Source organism: Hoplias malabaricus, chromosome 16, assembly GCF_029633855.1.
Source record: "Hoplias malabaricus isolate fHopMal1 chromosome 16, fHopMal1.hap1, whole genome shotgun sequence".
Taxonomy (NCBI): Eukaryota; Metazoa; Chordata; class Actinopteri; order Characiformes; family Erythrinidae; genus Hoplias; species Hoplias malabaricus.
The window spans coordinates 25,166,797-25,186,095 of NC_089815.1; the positions used below are offsets into that span (position 1 = coordinate 25,166,797).

Below are 19,299 nucleotides of genomic sequence, written 5' to 3' on the forward strand. Positions count from 1 at the left end.
CAAGTGGTTAATGCACTAATCCAACTAATCTCAAGAGTATGGATACCAAAAGAAGTATTGACAGACCAGGGAACAAATTTTACGTCAAAACAACAAGGGCAGGTCTTTTCTTTACTTGGTATAAGAGGTATAAAGACCACTCCATACCATCCTCAGACTGACGGGTTAGTTGAATAATAAGACATTGAAGAGTATGCTCAAAAAGTTAGTCTCAGAGACTGGTTCTGATTGGGACACATGGCTGCCATACTTACTCTTTACCTATAGAGAAGTGCCTCAAGCATCTACAGGCTTTTCCCTGTTTCAGCTCCTGTATTGCAGGGAAGTGAGAGGCTCACTAGATGTTATGCGAGAAGCCTAGGAAGTGGGACAACATGATCGAAAAATGAGTGTACTGTCACATGTGCTCAAAATGAGAGACAAGATGTCCAGGTTGAGAGAGTTGGTCCGAGAAAACATGGAAAGAGCCCAATCATGCCAAAAAGAGTGGTATGACAAGGTGGCAAAGAACAGAGCACTGACACCTGGAAAGAAAGCACTGGTTCTTTTGCCCACATCGGACAATGGGCTGCTGGCAAAATGGCATGGGCCATATGAGGTGACTAGGAAAATCAACAAAACCTCATGAGTTGTCACTACCTGACAGGAAGAAGTAGCAACAAGTTTTTCACATCAATATGCTGCGACAATGGAAGGAGCCAAAAGCAAATACCACAGAACAACTCTGGGTATGTGCAGTCGGGGAAGAGGAGGAGTGCACGGAGCAATATTTCCCGGGCACAAGTGGAGCTAGTATGCCGCACAGTTTGTCATACCTCAGTACAAAGCAGCAAAAGGAGCTGAGGAAAGTCATACCACCCAAACTCTTCAGCGAGGAGCCAGGCAAAATGAGTATTATCCAGCATGACATCCGTCTCCTGAAATCTGATCCAATCAGGCAGACGAACTGTAAAGTACCTGCATGCTTGATTCCTGACCTGAAGGAAGAGGTGAAGATGATGTTGAACCTGGGTGTCATAGAACCTTCTACAAGTGAGTGGTGTAGCCCTGTGGTGCTAGTACCCAAGAAAGATGGAGGGTTACGCCTTTGCATAGACTTCTTCAAACTGAATTCTGTCTCTGCGTTTGACCCCTACTCCATGCCAAGAGCAGATGAGCCAATAGAGAGGCTGGGTAAGGCTTGGTATCTGACAACCTTGGACTTATGCAGAGGTTACTGGCAAGTACTACTGAGTCCATCAGCCAGGGAGCTGACAGCATTCCGTGTACACTCGGGGCTATATCATTTCACCACAATGCCCTTCGGATTACATGGTGCGGCCGCCTCCTTCCAGATACTTATGGACCAGGTGTTGAAAGGAACTGACGGATTTGCAGCTGCCTACATCAATGACGTGGTTGTATATAGCACAAGCTGGGAAGAACATTTACATCACGTCCAGACAGTTTTGCAAAAGATTGCTGCTGCGGGATTAACGGCCAACCCAAACAAGTGCAATCTAGCCAGGGATTCGGTCTCATATCTGTGGTATATCCTCGGTGGAGGGGTGATTCGCCAGCAGGTTGATAAGGTGGAAGCGGTCAGAAAAAACTCCGGCTCCTACAACAAAAAGAAGGCTGAGATTGTTCTTGGGACTGGTGGGATGGTAGAGGTGTTTTATACCTGATTTTTCAGCCAGAGCAGCAGTGTTGACTGATCTTATAAAGAAAAATAAGCCTCAGAAAGTCAAGTGGACTGAACAGTGTGACAAAGCAGTTAATGACCTGAAGCAGTGTGGATCCGGGAACCTGTGAGGGGGAAAAAGCAAATAAAAAAAAAAGTAAAAAAGTATGTACATAGGTAAATACTCACCGGTGAAGCCGGAATAAGATGTGCCAGGGATATCTGTTAATGGTTATATTGTAGGCTGTAAATATCTTCTTGTAAGTAACTTTGTTATCCCCTTTGCCAGAGTTGGGTTAGTCCAATTAAGAGAGGGGTGGGGCTAAGTTACTAAAAGGCCAGTGAAGGTAGATGGGACTGCAGTACGGACAAACTAGGTCTGTTTAGTCCTAACTTGCTGTTTTTAATTATTTTCTTTTCTTTCTTGGTACCTCTCTAATCGTGACGTCATCACGTGTGCTATCTTTGAATAAATTATCACGGAATGAGTTATTTTGAGTCCTACCTGCTCCTTGCTGAGTGAACCCTCACTTCTTCAGCTGTACCCTCCACACTTCAATTCAAACATCTTTACACATCTCTAAATAGTGCACTTTAAAAATTTATGAAACTAATACTACTACACCACAACATTATGTACTAGAGTAGAGGAAGATTGCTGAGATTCAGTCCTAGTGCTGTGTCGGTGTAACTGCAGAGTGACGCAGACACCAACGCGGATTTGCTTCCATCTTTATTGACAGCTTGACATCTTTATTGTCCTCATTGTCTCTCATACCTGAGCTTTATCTTGTTCCCGTTGCACCTTTGTGTGTCTTATCTAGCTTTGAATTTTGAGTGTTGTTTCACACACTATGGAACTAAAACAGCAGCAATCCTATAACCAGTGAAATACACCCAGAGTGCCCTTTTTCTCTGAAAGAGTTCTCACCCTGTCAATGGTCTCAAAGATGGTGCCTGCAGCAAAGGCCTCCAGACATGGGGAGGCCTGGCCCAGATTTAAAGCTGCAATAAGCACTCCAAAAAACATCTATTTAAAAAAACAAAACAGTCCTTATAATGTGTATATTTCACATAGTTGGAAAACCTTCTCACTACATACAATGTAGGATACCTGAAGCAGGGTTCCAGGACTGTACTCTAATGTGTCAACAACTAAACTGGACCCGTACCAAAAAGCCAGGGCATAACAAAAGAATATAATTAACCACAAGTAGCCAGTGAAGAATCCCATAATCATTTAAAAGAAGGTCTGGGCGGAATTTCACAAACGTCCGGGATTTTGTTTTTCTAGAGCTTACATAGAACTTCGAGAAGCGTTTCGTTCACAAACTAGTCCCGCCCTCCCCTACTCCAATTGGTTCGCTTGAGTGAGAAGGGGGAGTGGTGAAGTAGCCTAAAATCTTCGGATTGGACGGTCTGACTAGAGCTACCGTTATTGGTCAATAACCTTCTCTGTAAACATTTAATTTTTACAGACGTGTCCTCTTTTTCACCATCTCAGATCTGGTCACCTACATAAAGTGGTTAAACTGTTACCAAACCATTCCACTGCAGCATTGAAGAACATGTTCTCAGGTACCCAGATTATAATGTTCATACATTTTTACTGTAAGAATGTGAAATAATAGCATTACACACTTTATAAGAATAACAACACAGTTACATAAATTGAAGAATGCTGAAGGCAATAACATGGTTAAATCAAACTGTTACCAGACCACTCCACTGCAGCCTTGAGGGACATGTTCTCAGGTAACCAGGGAATAATTTTCATACATTTTTACTGTAGGAATTTGGAGTAATATTATTTCAAATCTCTGGAAAAATTGTTTAATTTGCATATATGGCAAAATTGTGAGTCCTTTTAAAGGGATAGGTCAAACTGTTACCAGACCACTCCACTGCAGCCTTGAAGAACATGTTCTCAGGTACCCCCATTCGTGTTACACATCATACTGTATAGCTATGCACACTGCTGCAATAAATCCGCACATAATAGAGGAACTTTAAACCTATAAACAATGTCTATTGAAATTAATCATTATATACAGGCATTCTCTTGAAGGCCCTCTGAACAAACAAAAAACATGTTTTTTGATTGCTGCATTTAAAAGAAACCCACTTTAAAAGAGATATTTTCTTAGACTTAAATTAAATCATCATTAAATCAAATATACCTTAAGACCTTAAAAAGACTGCCAATATATTTTGACCGCCACATAAAAAAATTCCCCTTAAAAACTGCAATTTTATTTACATTTCCACATTAAATAAAAAAATGACCACTTCAAATAAACCTTAAAAACCTTTAAAACAAACAAACAAACAAACAAAAGCCGAATGTCTGGCTACCCCACGTGATGGTCCGGCTGTGAACCCGTGTCCAACCATGTGAAATTTCATGGCCAGTAGATTAAAAAGAACTGAAAAATTGCAGGGAAAATATCCATAGAAATTAGTGTGAATAAGTGTGATTATCCAAAAGCTGTATTCAAGCCCACATCGTCACTATAAGACACACAATTTCCAGTTACAGGGTGGAAATCTCAAAAATTGTGCTTGGAGTTAACTGGAAAATGATAGGCTGAATAAGAAATTGTAAAAAGATGAAGTTATAACAAATTATAAAAAGAAGAACAATATGTTCCATGCTGCATTACGAAACAGCTACAAAGAAATGTTATGATAAATAAATACAGAGAAAGGGTTGTGTGTTAGAAAAATAGAGAAATGGGGGAAGAGAACTGTGGTCATGCCATTTGCACTTCGCGAAAACGCCATCTACACTAGGATTTCCTATTTCTAGACTGCGGTCACGCCATCTGCACTTCAGGAAAATGCAGTCACGCCATCTATACTAGGATTTCCTGTGTCTACACCACAGTTTACGGTAGAATGTGTAAGAGCGAGAGGGGGGACTCGCAGAAAAGGGCAGATATTGAAAATTCATAAGAAATGGAATTTAAAACATAATTCCACATAATTCACTACAGTTAATAATATTAAAAACAGGCCTGATTGGCTAAAAGAACGGTTTGCTACCCTTAAAAAGTCCAGAAAGCTCCATAAAATGGAGAGAATTCAGTTTCCCTGAGATTAAAATTAAAAATCAAATTGTCACCAGAAAATCCCACTGTTGTATTGAAAAACATATCCTCAGATACACAGGGTATAATATTTATGTCTATTTACTGTAAGAATTAGGAGTAAAAGGCTTGAAAAAACTCAGTTATTAAATTCCATAAAGTGGTAAAACTGTTACCAGACCACTCCACTGCAGTCTTGAAGAACATGTTCTCAGGTACCCATATTATATTTTTCATACATTTTTACTGTAGGAATTTGGAGTAATACAATTTCAAACTCATGAATATGATGTTTAATTTACATATATGGCAAATTTTGAGTGCTATTAAAAGGTTAAATCAAACTGTTACCAAAACACTCCACTGCAGCCATAAAGAATATGTTCCCAGGTACCCAGACAATAATTTTTATACATTTTTACTGTAGGAATTTGGAGAAATGTCATTTTAAACTCATAAATATGCTGTTTAATTTACAAATATTCAAACTGTTACCAGACCATTCCACTGCAGCCTTGGGGGACATGTTCTGAGGTACTCAGGGAATATTTTTCATACATTTTTACTGAAGGAATTTGGTGTAAGAGCATTGCAAATTTATACTTTTTTTATAAATATAAATATACATTTTTACTGTAAGAATGTGAAGTAATAGCATTACAAACTTCTTAAGAATAACAACACAATTCCATAAATTGAAGAATGCTGAAGGCCATAAAATTGTTAAATCAAACTGTTACCAGACCACTCCACTGCAGCCTTAAAGAATATGTTCTCAGGTACCCAGAGAATATTTTTTATACATTTCTACTGTAGGAATTTGGAGAAATGTCATTTTAAACTCATAAATATGCTGTTTAATTTACAAATATTGCAGAGTTGTAGAGCTATTAAAGGGTTAAATCAAACTGTTACCAAACCATTCCACTGCAGCCTTGTAGTACATGTTCTCAGATACCCAGGGTATAATTTTCATACGTTTTTACTGTAGAAATTTGGAGTAATATTATTTCAAACTCACAAATATTGTTTAATTTACAAATATTGCATATTTTGAGTGCTATTAAAGGGTTAAATCAAACTGTTACCAAAGCACTTACAAATGAATTAACATGGCTTTACAAAAAATGTATTTATAAATAATATAAAATTGCTATTGGGAAATTACAAAAAAACGTTATATGCCCAAGAAGTTGTACATTCCTGGTCAATTTCTTTTACCTCTGGCTAAAATCTTTTTCAGATTAGTGTGGCTAAGAAACACATTTTTTTCTTTAGTAGTATCCCATACTTCAGCAGTGTAAACATAATGAGGATTTGGCCTTACACAGTTCAGTCTGACATTATATTTTTTTTCATGAGGACAGCTGTCCATGGGCGAGCTACTTAATTAAATGAAACTCATTTGCCTGCAAGACATTGTTTAATCTGCCAGCAGTAGTCAATTTCTCATAACAAGTAACAAATATGTTAATTATTTTAAGAACATTTCTTTGTTTCTGTGTTTCCAAACAGTTTGCTCAATTGCCCTCATTTTCTTACATGCAATTTTTAACATAACTACTAGTCAATGTTTATGCAAAATTAACATTAAATTGCACAGTTAAATACAACACAGATACAAATAATATCCCTTTCATTGTTCATATTCATATTTCTTTTCAAATGATGATGCTAGGTAAATTGTTTAGCATGGAAAAAAAACACATTAACAAACACAAATAAAAATACATACAGTTACATAAGTTGTGTGCATAATTTACAGGATTCATACATTTGAAACATACAAATGTCACAAGGCTGGTAAGTTGTGCAGCAAAAGATGGGCTACAGTTTAAATCTACTAAGTGATTTACATAATGGCCAGTGAGTCTATATAACATGCTGACATAAAAAGAAAAAAACGTGCAACTCAACGTGTTATAATACTGGAGATAACAAACATATATAACAAAAATAATAATCCCTCCTATTGTTCTATATAAGTAGTAGTCTATTTCAATACTAGTCTATTTCAATCTAAAATTTCCTTACTGTCAGTCACAGAATTACACAAAAAAGAATTACACAAAAAAGTGGAACTGGTAATGCATGTAATTGTAAGCCCAAACAAAGTTCAGCTAGAAATCCTGTTCATTTGTGTTTGGAAATTTGCAGATATAATTTTCATTGGTAAAGTTAATGTAAATGCATTTGCTCACTACTTCATTAGGAGCAACTGCCTGCGAGTTGTTATTAACTGAAGAGCATACCAAAATGAAAAAATCTTGATCTCCCATTCCGCAAAAGGGGTACATCAACAGGACATATGTCTTTTAACAGTACAATGCATCTCTCTGCAGCACCATCAGAAAAAGTTACAATCCTAGTAACTACAAATGTTCTGTCTTTCAGACAGACAACAGTGTCATTGGACCTCACTGGTCTTGTGTAATCTGTTGAATGAATAACCTGAGAATTCACAATAAGCCGACTATAAATATTACACATTATACCACCAGGCAGTCTGTGAATAATTTTCCTCAAGGCATCTTCTTTCTCAAGACTAAGTTGAGACACAACAGCAGTGCCTAGTAAGCAAATATCACCAACTATGTGCAAACTATTTACTCTGGCAGGTTCTGTAATACTTCTACAAAAATCATGTGTATCGTCACTAATTGTATCCATGCTGGCAACCAAGGCAGGAATACACCCTGGAGGGGACGCCAATCCTTCACAGGGCAAGGGGCTACCATCTGAATTGAAAACATATGAAAGGTTATATTTACTGTGAAAAATTCCACCTGGGCTTGAGGGCTCTTTGTACATTTCACCATCATAAATGTCACCAAATCCATTCTCTGGCATTGCTCTTGAAAATCTGTAGTTGAGTTTGTCTCTGAATTTTGTATTTTCAAGGTGTGATCGAATCTGTAAATCAACTGGAAGAGTTACAAAATAACTCTGACTTTTCAACTCTTGGGTTCTGTTTGATTCTTTTACAGTTTGGACACACATATTCTTTACTTCCTTTTTCTTGTTTATGACTCCCTACGTATGACTGGCAGAATGTACAAAGAAAGTGAAGCTCTGTTCTTCGACTGGAGTGTTTGAATACCCTATTTAGCATGTGCTTAGTAGTTGGTAACACAGTGGTACAAATAATAAAATTAATCTGTTTCAGTGGGTCTAGCAGTGCCACAAATGCTAGATTGTGTTTTAGCACAAATGTAATCAGCAGCAGAAGAACTTCAGCCTTTGTTACTGAGAGACCTACATATTGGAACATTTAGATTCTCATCAAATGTTGAACCTAGGTCATCATCTGTGCATGCTTGGCCTCCTATTCCTTCTTCTCCATCCAAACACTCATCTATTTCACTTTCATCTACCTCACTTTCTTCTCCATCACATGTGCCATCTGCATCACTGGGCTGTCTATGGTTTTGTTCATCTACTTATCTCGTTATCACTTCTTTCAGTGTCATCACTGCAAACCTTGTCATTTCCATCATCTAATTCACTTTTTGCTTCACGGGCTGGATCTACTAAAGTCTCGCCACTGATCTTCACCAGAATATCTAAATGATTTGACTCTGCATATTGACTGACACTACTATTACCATTCAAAAACCTTTGCCCTATTTCTGATTGTGACTGTCTCACTGTTGTCATTGATAGGGTGAACCGATCTGAATTTTGTTGTCCTTGGCAACAAGTAAGCAGAATCTGGTTCCAGGTGCTGTTTATACCTCTTCATGTTGATGTTTTTATCCTTGTAGAGTCAAATTTGATCATTAAACTGAGGGAGCAAATTAGGAAACTCATTCAGTACGTACAACAATGCTTCTTCTATCGCGTGATAAAGACTCTATATCTGCCTTGTCTTGTGCTGGGCTGATCTCTCTCACTACCTCACTCTATCCTCTGTGTTCTGTTTCAAAGGCAAATATATACAAAATGAAATGAGGAATAAAATCATGTTGGCATATAAAGTAGAGACAACATAGTGTACCATAACATTTAGTATTGGTTGACCTTTTCTCTTAGTTCTATGTGAGATTTTGTACTTGCCAGCTGTGCTTTCTGTATGATGTTTTTCTGTATGATATAGCTTCTTCTAGATAAGTATCAAATATCAAATCAGATGTACCATATGTTAATTAAACCTTGTGGCAAGTCTTGCAACATCCAGTTTGAATTTGTAACAATGTTTGTGAGCAAGCTTTAAGTTCCCAAAAAAAAAAAAATATATATATATATATATATATATATATTAGACTGTGGGAGTGTTTGTCAATAAGTGATAAATTTAGCCAGTATTTAATGTGGAACAACATGGGTGCTCTACCACATGTGGCTGGTGTAATCACCTTATTTTTTTTAAATAAATGTGGGTGAGTTACACTGTTGTCTATCGCTTACTTGTAGGACAAAAGCATTTGTAATTAACTTTGCAGTGACTGTCCCCCTCCAGGCATACATAAAACGCTAAAAACACATCTCTGTTGATTAAAATCAAATATTATTCCTAAGATAAAATTTCCCTAATGCCTTAGAAGAGGCTTAGACACACCTTTATTTATTATATGTAGATGTATGACTATCCAATCACCTGTAGCTTGAAAGCCCCACCCCCTAATTGTCAGGTTTGTCCCTCTGTGATTAAATAATAACTTGATGTCTGAATTGTTTGAGGATTTTGAACACTGCAGTTTCAATGTGAAAATGCTCAGCCACGATGCTGACAGCTTATTTTAAACACGAAACACTGTCCTGAAAATAAATGTTGTTGTTGTTTTGTTTTTTTTAATAATTGATGTGTGTCTTAAGGGGATACAGGGGGCCATTTCAAGAGGGATGTGTCTGAACCTAAATGCAATTTAAAACTACTTTCTACAAAGAAAGGTCTACAGTGAAAACCACTCGATAAGGATTTTTTTTTAATGTTCATTTGACTTCTTTATTTTACACCTTTGGGGAAATTTAGATTGTTTGTCCTCTGTTGACAAACAGTTTCTAACCACAGAGTTTATACCTAATATCAAAGTGTTCTCGGACTGAATGAGAAGTTTAATCTGTCTAGGAGCTGTTACATTAGGTGTTAACCTGAGTCTGAGGAAAGGTTGCCGTTACTCTGCTGTAATGTGGCGTAATGGCGCCTCCTACAGATGTTTCAGAAGGGGTCTGGGGTCTGAGGGGGGTGGTGCACAAAGTAGAGTGGGCTGGAACATTTCATCTATGTGACGCCAAACGGTGTAGAAATTCACTTTAAGGTTTACTTTGTCTCACTGCGAACTTCTCCCTGCTTCACGAAGACAAAGGTACAGTTCACGACACTGTTCTTAATTTGTTCTTAATTTCTTCAAAGGACTAAAACAGGAACCAGCTTTGTGCGATTTATACGTAGTAATAGACGTAGTAAAGGTAGTAAGCGTTTTGGACATAAAAAGACTAGCGGAGTGACCCCAAGTTCCGGACAGTTTAATTACAATAGTGGAAATCTTAGCTAACTGTAAATAAATAGAAGTACTTTACTCACTCAAATCAACATTTTTCAGGAGTCGAATATGTGTAGATTTATGTACAAGACTTGCTTGACTTTGAAAGAAAATGTTATAAAAACGCTTTTGTTTAAGTAGGTGCCAATAGTGCTAAGATATAACTTTTCTTCTTGTGACAGTCAAACAAGACCGTTGCTCCCACATTCAGTGGTTTTGAGAGGTTCACAATGAGATTAGGTTTGTCCTGTGTTGGTATCCGTACTCTACATGTAAGGATTACAGTGGCGGTAGATTTTCCCCTCAGAGAAAAGGAGCATAACCGGTAAGGTAACTTTTACACTGAGGGAAATATCTGTCGCGAAATGGAAATGTGTTGTGTTCTACATGCAGTTTTGCACACACAGAATTACAACACTGTTAGAGACACTTAAATATTGTTTAGATATGAGATTTCTTGCAAGACTGATGTTTAAATGCCCTACTAAGTCTTGAATTGACGTTTTATTGTTTTACCCAGTGCGATTACTTGGGTGAAGCTATGCGCACTTTGGAAATTGACAGTGAAACCATCCGCGCTTCAAATCCGAATGCACGTATAGGCGCGTCATTACGGTTTTTCATTGCGGAGATCACCACATCCGCTTTGGGACAGTTAGAGAATCTGAAACCTACGTTTGAGCAGCGATGTCTCTGTTACTAAATAAATGCACGCAATGCTAAAATGGACTAAAATTAATTATGAATATATTTCGTTTTAAATCACTTTAAAAAGACAAAACACGCATTGACTATTTCATATATTTACGTATTTTTTTTTTACTTTTCTATAAACACTTAATTGGTTTGAATAGTAATCCTGGTGGATATGTAGAAATACAGATTACATTTTACTGTCATTAAACAGAGGGACCTCTTGGCTATTAACTGTATGATTTTGACAGAATTTCACTGTATATGCTTCACATAGATAAGAAAGATATTTTCTGAAGCCCATGGGAAAGGACCTTGTGCATTTTCATATCATATGGCAAAAGCATTTGAGTTACAGTTGTTTTTCTGTGATGTTTGGAAGTCAGAGTGTGCAGCTGTTTTTAAACAGAATCTGGAGTCACACAATAATACAAGTTCTACATTATTTTGATAATTATTAACTTTCAAGTTGTTAAGATGTTGGAGTTGGGGGGCGGGGGGTATGGGATCACTTGTTGTGAAGAATCAACAACAAGTGTGGCCCAATCGTGAAGTGGAATGAAATTTATTGGATGTGTCAAACTTTTTTAATAAATAAAAAACTGAAAAAAGTGGGACATGCAATATTATTAACGCAAGGGGGCCGAATACTTTCATGAAATTCTGTCAAAATCATACAGTTGATAGCCAAGCGGTCCCTCTGTTTAATGACAGTGGAATGGTTTAGGCATTATGGGTAGTTTTTGAGAAATCCATATCAGTAAATATTCAGTATGACTTTATGAAAAAAGTACACAGTGAAATTCTGCCAAAATCATACAGTTGATAGCCAAGAGATCCCTCTTGAAATGAAATAACATTTCTGCATGCAACAAAACATTGTTAACTCGGAAAAAAAAGACGTCGGGTTGAAGGTTAAGTAAAATACTCAATGTCTATTTGAGTCCTTGTAGTAATGGGAGAAAAAAAACGCAGAACTTAAATTATCCACTGGCAGCAAACAAAAATGCTGTCCTCTCTCTGCGTGCCGTCATTATTTTACTGGCGCTGTGCAGTCAGCGGTCAAAAAGTTCAAGAAACCGCACACTGGCGGGTGACGCACATTGGAAGTTGTGACGTGTATTAAGAGCAACAAAAATATTTTAAATATTAAAGTATTTTAGATGTTGCAAGAACGCCATAATCTTCATAGAATTACATTTAGAAGATGAACGAATCAAAATAAAATACATTTTAATTAAATACTCTAATACTAAATTATTTTCAAAACCTGAGCCGCATCAGAGGGATCAAGGGGGTTGCCGACCCCTGGTTTAGGCATTATGGGTAGTTTTTGAGAAATCCATATACATATCACAATAGTAGGTATTTAATATGAATTTATGACAAAAGTATAGAATGAAATCTTACCAAAATCACACAGTTGATAGCCAAGAGATGCCTCTGTTTAATAAGAGTAGAATGGTGTAACGGAAATAGTAATGCACACATTGAGGTGGCATAAGCACTTCATAGCGGAGTCAATGATAATTAATTATTATTTTATTAATAAATTATTTAATTAATTTTGCAAAACTCCATGTTTGGGAGCTATTAGATAATATGTAGTGTCCTTACCTGTCTTAATTTTAGCTTAGACAAGTAGGTCATCTTCACATATTATACAGTGGAATTAGCTAGAATTAACTATTATTAATGTATTATGCTCATTGACCCGCCATGGGTTCTTGACTCTGAAATTGAATCTGAACTAGATTTTATAATTCCATACAAGAAAGATGCACACACAAACAAATAACCAAGGATTGGTTTTATCACACAACTGGTTTATTAAATGTAAAATAGAATAATGAATATTGATTAGACATTCATATAATGAAATGGATTACCGTGATACATGAGGGAACAGGGAGATTGATATATCAGGGAACCTCTTTATGAATTACCCTAAATTCTAGAAAGGCTATAGTTTATCCCAGCAAACTTTCAGTACCAACCCATGAGCCATGAGAGACATGAGACCATGTGACCTTACGTATCCGAAGATGGACAGGGAGCCCGTCGCTGACGGTGCCTTCTAGCACGACTTCCTGGAAAATTGCAGACATGGGCCTTGTAGGTTGCAGCCGCGGGCGTTCCCGAGGCTTTCAGATGCAGCCGTTGGAGCTGGTGGCGTTCTGAATGTCTCTGTGGAGATTCTTCGTCGTCGCTGATCTGCCGCCTTGTGAGAGAGAGACATGTCCATGCAGGTCTCTCCTGGGCAAGTTTCTCCTCATCTCAGAAGGTCAGTCTGAGGGTGCGTGCAGCTGTCTTTGTCGTTTCTGGTCCGGAGGCGTTGTCATCCTTTTGATGGTCAGAGGTCTAGTCTCCTCCAATGCTCTGGATATGGCATTGAATTTTGCTGCAATAACTATAGCTTTTCTTAATCTGTAGTTTCTATCTGGATAAAAATTAAAATAGAAAAATCTGTTCTTTCTGGACCACGAGGGGCACAAGACTGTTGAAGAGAGCCATGAGAGAGCCTACACCTGCAGAGACGTCTGCAGAGCAGGAGAGCTCTCTGACTACACTATCTGAGAAGCATTGTCTGCTGGAAGCAGGAGAGAGACGTTCTTCAGAAAAACGTCTTCCTCTCCAAAATTCTCGAAGAGTGTGTCTCAGAGGAGTGTTAAAAAGAGTGAGCGGGAGCCTCTATGTGTGGTGTGTGACTGGCTTTTACCAGAGTTTAGAAAACCCGCCCCAAATACCTGATTCGTCCTCAATGAGGGAGAATTGGAGCTTTTTTTTGCTCCTGATTGGCTGTTTCCTCTACCTTGGTAGTGGCATCACATAGAATTTATGACCCTGGACAAGACAAAGGCTTGAAGACCTCCTTTGAATGAATCTCCAAGATTTTGAATCATACTTTTGCAATAGAAAAGATTAGATGTTAACACAAAGTAATATCATTAAGACAACCATGTTCTACATAATTATTAACCAACTACACACATAGTATGTGGCTACCTTGATTCTACATAAATTCATATAAAACAAAAATGACTTTAAACACATGTAAATTAATTCCACCCGGTTTGATTGTCTAAATGGAATTAATTTCAAACAGTTGTGCCCATATACAACTTGTTTTCAATGTAAGTACTTTGGGATGTTTGAGTCTTTTAGAGTTAACAGTCTTTAAAAAGGTGTAAGAGGACATGGAATAAAGGTGGGTCTGTGTGTCTCTGCATTTTGCTAAAATTCTTTTCTTGACCCAGGGGGTCCTGGGGTCATAAAAAGGTTCCTTGGAGAGGTTTACGAGCCTGCTCTCTGTTATCTGAAATTCCATCTGGCTTGTGTGGAGGAGATGTCTCTGAGACGAGCTAAAGTTTGGGTATTTAAAATAAAACTCTCAGAAAGTCAAATTTCATATTAGGAATTAATACACATTCATCATATCATACTACAATGGTTTAGGCATTATGGGTAGTTTTTGTGAAATCCATATTAGTAAATAATCAGTATGACTTTATGAGAAAAGTATACAGTGAAATTCTGCCAAGATCATACCGTTAATAGCCAAGAGATCCCTCTGTTTAGTGACAGTGGAATGGTTTATGCATTACGGGTAGTTTTTGAGAAATCCATATACATATCACAATTATAGGTATTTAATATGAGTTTATGAGAAAAGTATACAGTGAAATCTTACCAAGATCATACAGTTGATAGCCAAGAGGTCCCTCTGTTTAATGACATTGGAATGGTTTAGGCATTATGGGAATTTTTTTTGTGAAATCCATATCAGTAGGTATTCAGTATAAATTCATTAGAAAATTATACAGTGAGGTCCCTCTGTTTAATGACAGTATAATGTATTCCTACATATCCACCAGGATTACCATTCAAAGCCAATTAAGTGTTTATAGAAGAGTAAAAAATATGTAAATATATTAAAAAATCAACGCGTGTTTTGCCTCTTTAAAGTGATTTAAAATTAAATATATTTGTAATGGCTTGTTAATTTTAGTCCATTTTAGCATTGTGTGCATTTATTTAGTAACCGAGACATCGCTGCACAAAAGTGGGTTTCAGATTCTCTATCTGTCCCAACGCGGATGTGGTGTTCCGTAATGACGCACCTGTACGTGCATTCGGATTTGAAGCGCGGATGGTTTCACCATCAATTTCCAAAATGCGGATAGCTTGACCCCAGTATGCGATGTGTGACTGACACTTCTAGCCACAGAATCTGAGAACTGAAATGATAGGGTCAAATGTGATATCTGTGAGGAATTTCTTTCATGCAAATGTAATTTTAATTTTCTGTTTGTTTTTTTGTTTTCTTCTGAACTTTGTGTTAACTCCATTAATCTACACATGCTCCTCCTCTTCTTCCTCTTTTGTGGCAGAACTTTCAGCTTTAGATTCTGCTGGAGACACCTTCAACTGTCATTTTTAGTTTAAAAAAAATTTTGAGGACAAATATTGTCAAATATTGTCAAGACGAGATGTGAATGATTAAATGATCCTAATATGAAGTAATGGATGTAATGGAAATAAAAGTGAACTATTTTTTAGCGGCAGGGGAAAAAAATACATAGCATTTATATTAATTCTACTTAGTTTCATTTTAGTCATTTGCACTGTGTTTCAAACACAATTCTATATTTTCTTTTCTGATACCAAAACCCTGAATGTCTACCAATGTGATGTTTTTATTTTAATTGAGTTTTAAATCACTTTATTTTAGATAATCTGAAATGATGTTATCATGCTCAACTTCCTATTTTGTTGTCCACATCATATCACATCATGAAGTGTTAATGTCATTCTTTTTCTTAATCCAGTAGTTGTTCCGGCATATTCCATAGCCTAGTACCCTTTAAAGAAAAATACATAGCGTAGACTGTTCTTCTTTATAAGAAATATGCTTGCCCTCAGACTCAGAGGCACAAGAATATCAAAATAATAAAGTCCACATGTGGTCAGAGGTCAGAACAAATGTTAATAGTTATAGTCTGGCTGCTTGAGGTTTTTGACTGAAATATTTGGTAATACTATCAAGATCAGTCACCAGGCTATATATTATTTACATACAAACCTCCATAAGGCATTAAAAAAATGATGTTGTAGTAATTAAGTCCGTCACTGAACAGAAACAACTCTGTATTCTGTTTTAGGCAATGTACAGCTTTATCAGTCAGAATGACACAGTCTTGCAGTGTTACTAAAATGTTTGGGGATGTTACACAGTTTATGATGACACTTGTTACTGCTCTCTGTGTAGAAACCATGTGGGTGTACGTTGCAGCCCTGCTGGTCCTTTTCTATATAATTCGCTGGTACCGTGGGCTGGGCAGAGTTCCAGACAGAGGCAGTAAGTATGTGTATATCACCGGCTGTGACTCTGGCTTTGGAAACCTTCTAGCGCGCCATCTGGACAAGTGTGGCTTCTGTGTGGTGGCAGCATGCTTCACAGAGAAAGGTGAAGAGGAGCTGAAAAATTCTTGTTCTAACAGACTATCAACAGTAAATCTGGATGTCAGGAAGCCTGAAAGCATCGACAAGGCTACAGCCTTCATCAAGGATCTGGTGGGACAGAAAGGTGAGGAAATTAGCACAAACATGTGCTACTAGAGCCTACCCGGAAACACTGGGCGCAAGGCGGAAACACACCCTGGAGGGGGCGCCAATTTTTTGCAACATCAATGAAATATATATATATGTGTGTGCAAGTTAGGCAGTTACAAATGAACAGTCAAAGTATAGGTCCAGTTTGTTGGGTGCTGCAGAAAATTCAGTATGGTTTCCACGGTTATCTTTTATTTCGTTGTATTTTGGTGAAGTGAAATGTGGTGACGTGGCTCTTACTATCCCCAGATAGGTCTAAAAAAGTGTCAGAAGTACTGTGCTTACAAATACATATATAACAGGGCAACTCAAGAATATGATTGAACAGATGTTAAACCAAACTCAATTTGATTTTCAGGTCTGTGGGCAGTAGTCAACAACGCTGGCGTCTCTTTCCCCTCGGGTCCATGTGACTGGATGACTCTGAAGGACTACAGGTCAATGCTGGAGGTCAACCTGGATGGGGTCATTGGAGTGACCTTGAGTGTCCTCCCGCTGATCAAAAAGGCCAGGGGTCGTGTGGTCAATGTGTCCAGTGTGCTTGGAAGGATCGCTCCAGCTGGGGGACCATACTGTGTGTCTAAATATGGTGTAGAAGCATTCACAGACAGCTTGAGGTAGACAATAACAGTCGCCTTCACCCTTTGAAATATGGAAGTTTTTTCTGGATAGAAATGACAACAAGAAACACGTTCCATCTCTTAGCGAGAATATATATATATATTTTATTTTTCAGGTTGTGTCTGCACCATTTTGGAGTGAAAGTCCTGTGTATTGAACCAGGAGGCTTCAAGACCAACATGACAGATCCAGACCTAATTATTCAAAATTTTAAAATGCTTTGGGATAATTTGCCAAAAGAGACCAAGGACGACTACGGCGACGATTATATCAGCAAAGGTAAATACAGGTTATTCTCTCAAATACAATTTATTCATTCATTCCTATCCAGTTCATGCTTGTGGGTCCAGAGCCTACCCTGAATAACTGGGGTCAAGGCCGGAACACACCAATAGGGTTGTGGCTTCAATCCCTGCCTCGGGTCACTGCCTATGAGGAGGTTGATGTATTCTCAGTGTCTGCGTGGGTTTCTTCTGGGTGCTCTGGCCCCCACCCACAATACATAAAAAACCACATTGGTTAGTGAATTGGCTTTGCTAAGATGCCCATATGTTGATACATGATGGACTGGCACCCTGTCCAGGGTGTGTTCCTGCCTTGTGCCCAGCTGTTTTGAGTGGGCTCCAGACCTTCCACGACCCTGAGAGTGATGATGCAGTTGCAGAGAATGAATGATAACACTGAGGTGTAAAATATTTATCTCTTTTTTATTTAGTTGAGAAGCTGATGCAAGGTATGTTCTCCAAGGGGCCAGACAGTGACTTGATGAAGGTTGTGAGCTGTATGGAGCACGCAGTCTCAGCTGTGCACCCTCGCACCCGTTACTCTCCAGGCTGGGATGCCAAACTCTTCTGGCTGCCCCTCTCATATTTCCCCACCTGTATTACTGATTTCCTGATGCTCAGACACAGCGTCAAACCTGCAAAAAGTGTCTAGATGCAGATGTGGAACTAAGCAATTATTACAGTGGAGTTCACAAATAAACAGAATTATTTGGTTCTGTGAAGCACCAGATGTTTCAGATAATCACTAAGAAAAACTAAGAACAATCTAGAGTGGGTCAAAGTGCTCGGTTTTACCTTGAATGAAATCTGACAGTCTGCACATTAAACCCAGTCATTGCTTCTGTTAAAAACCCAATGCACAAAGAAAATGTTATTGTTCTGGGCTTCAATGTGATTAAAAACACATTGTCTTCAGCATCACAGACAGTGGATGTTTCATATTTTGTATTGTTGTTGTCCGATCAAAAACATGTATCTCCATTTTTGTTGATTTTCAGTTTACTACATCATTTGAACCAAGCAGCTGTCATTCAATGTGGATGGAGCAGCTGTCATTCATTTCCTGATGAATGAACCAATAGACATGCTCCAAAAGTACTCTAAATATGTAGTTTTTTGGGAGACACATTTTTAATTGGACAGCAACAATAAACAAGGATTGTTTTAAAGTACTTAAAATACTTACCTAAAAAAGTACTTACCAGTAATGTAATGCAACTTCAGCTGTTACATATGGACTCCTAAAACATAAGCACAGTTGTAATATAAAATTCTAATAAAATCGAAATATGCTTTGACCATTTTTTAACACTGTATCACGTCTTGTCTTTCATAACCCTTTCAGATTATATTTTCACTCATCCTAATGTTTAGTCATTCTTTCATAAATTTACATTTTAAAAATATCTTGTAGGGGGTGGAAAAAATCCCAGGTTTTAAAATGTAACTAAAGTATTTACTAAAGTGTAAATATACATTTCTCAGCTTCAAATATGAAACATAAAATTTTGGCAAAAGGTGAATCACCTGGGCTTCCCAAGAAAAAGTAAAAGGTTACCAGATTGGTCCATGGATGATGCTCATTGGGATTACTGAGTGAGAGCATTCTGGTAGAAGGTTCTTTCCCCTGTATGGGCATGTGCACCTTTGCTGCAGTTGATGAACAATCTAAATTTGCCTTTACAGAGTTGAAATTCTGTAAATCAAAGTTGTTACTTGGCCTGGCCTTGGCCCAGCAATTTGAACACACAACAAACCAAAGTATTTGGGTTGCACCAGGGACTAAACTTGTAAGAGATGAATAATTACTAGGTTTAATGTATTTACAACATGTAAGCTGGACTTCTACTGCA

At 37.8% G+C, this 19,299-nt stretch overlaps 1 protein-coding gene and 1 pseudogene across 2 annotated transcripts; one reads left to right on the forward strand and one right to left on the reverse strand.

The window, feature by feature from the left end:
• Window positions 1-19,299, reverse strand: part of LOC136671388 (bile salt export pump-like) — a 71,249-nt pseudogene that overhangs the window by 9,298 nt on the left and 42,652 nt on the right.
• LOC136671340 (retinol dehydrogenase 7-like) lies at window positions 9,988-18,699 on the forward strand. Of its 2 annotated transcripts, none has more exons than XM_066647016.1 (5): window positions 9,988-10,058; window positions 16,198-16,515; window positions 16,900-17,158; window positions 17,278-17,441; window positions 17,878-18,699. In XM_066647016.1, exons 2-5 carry the CDS (start codon window positions 16,203-16,205, stop codon window positions 18,096-18,098), a joined length of 957 nt encoding a protein of 318 aa, XP_066503113.1. In that variant the 5' UTR covers window positions 9,988-10,058; window positions 16,198-16,202; the 3' UTR covers window positions 18,099-18,699. The 2 variants fall into 2 exon arrangements, with proteins under 2 accessions (XP_066503113.1, XP_066503114.1); XM_066647017.1 differs by lacking the exon at window positions 9,988-10,058 and adding an exon at window positions 10,465-10,560.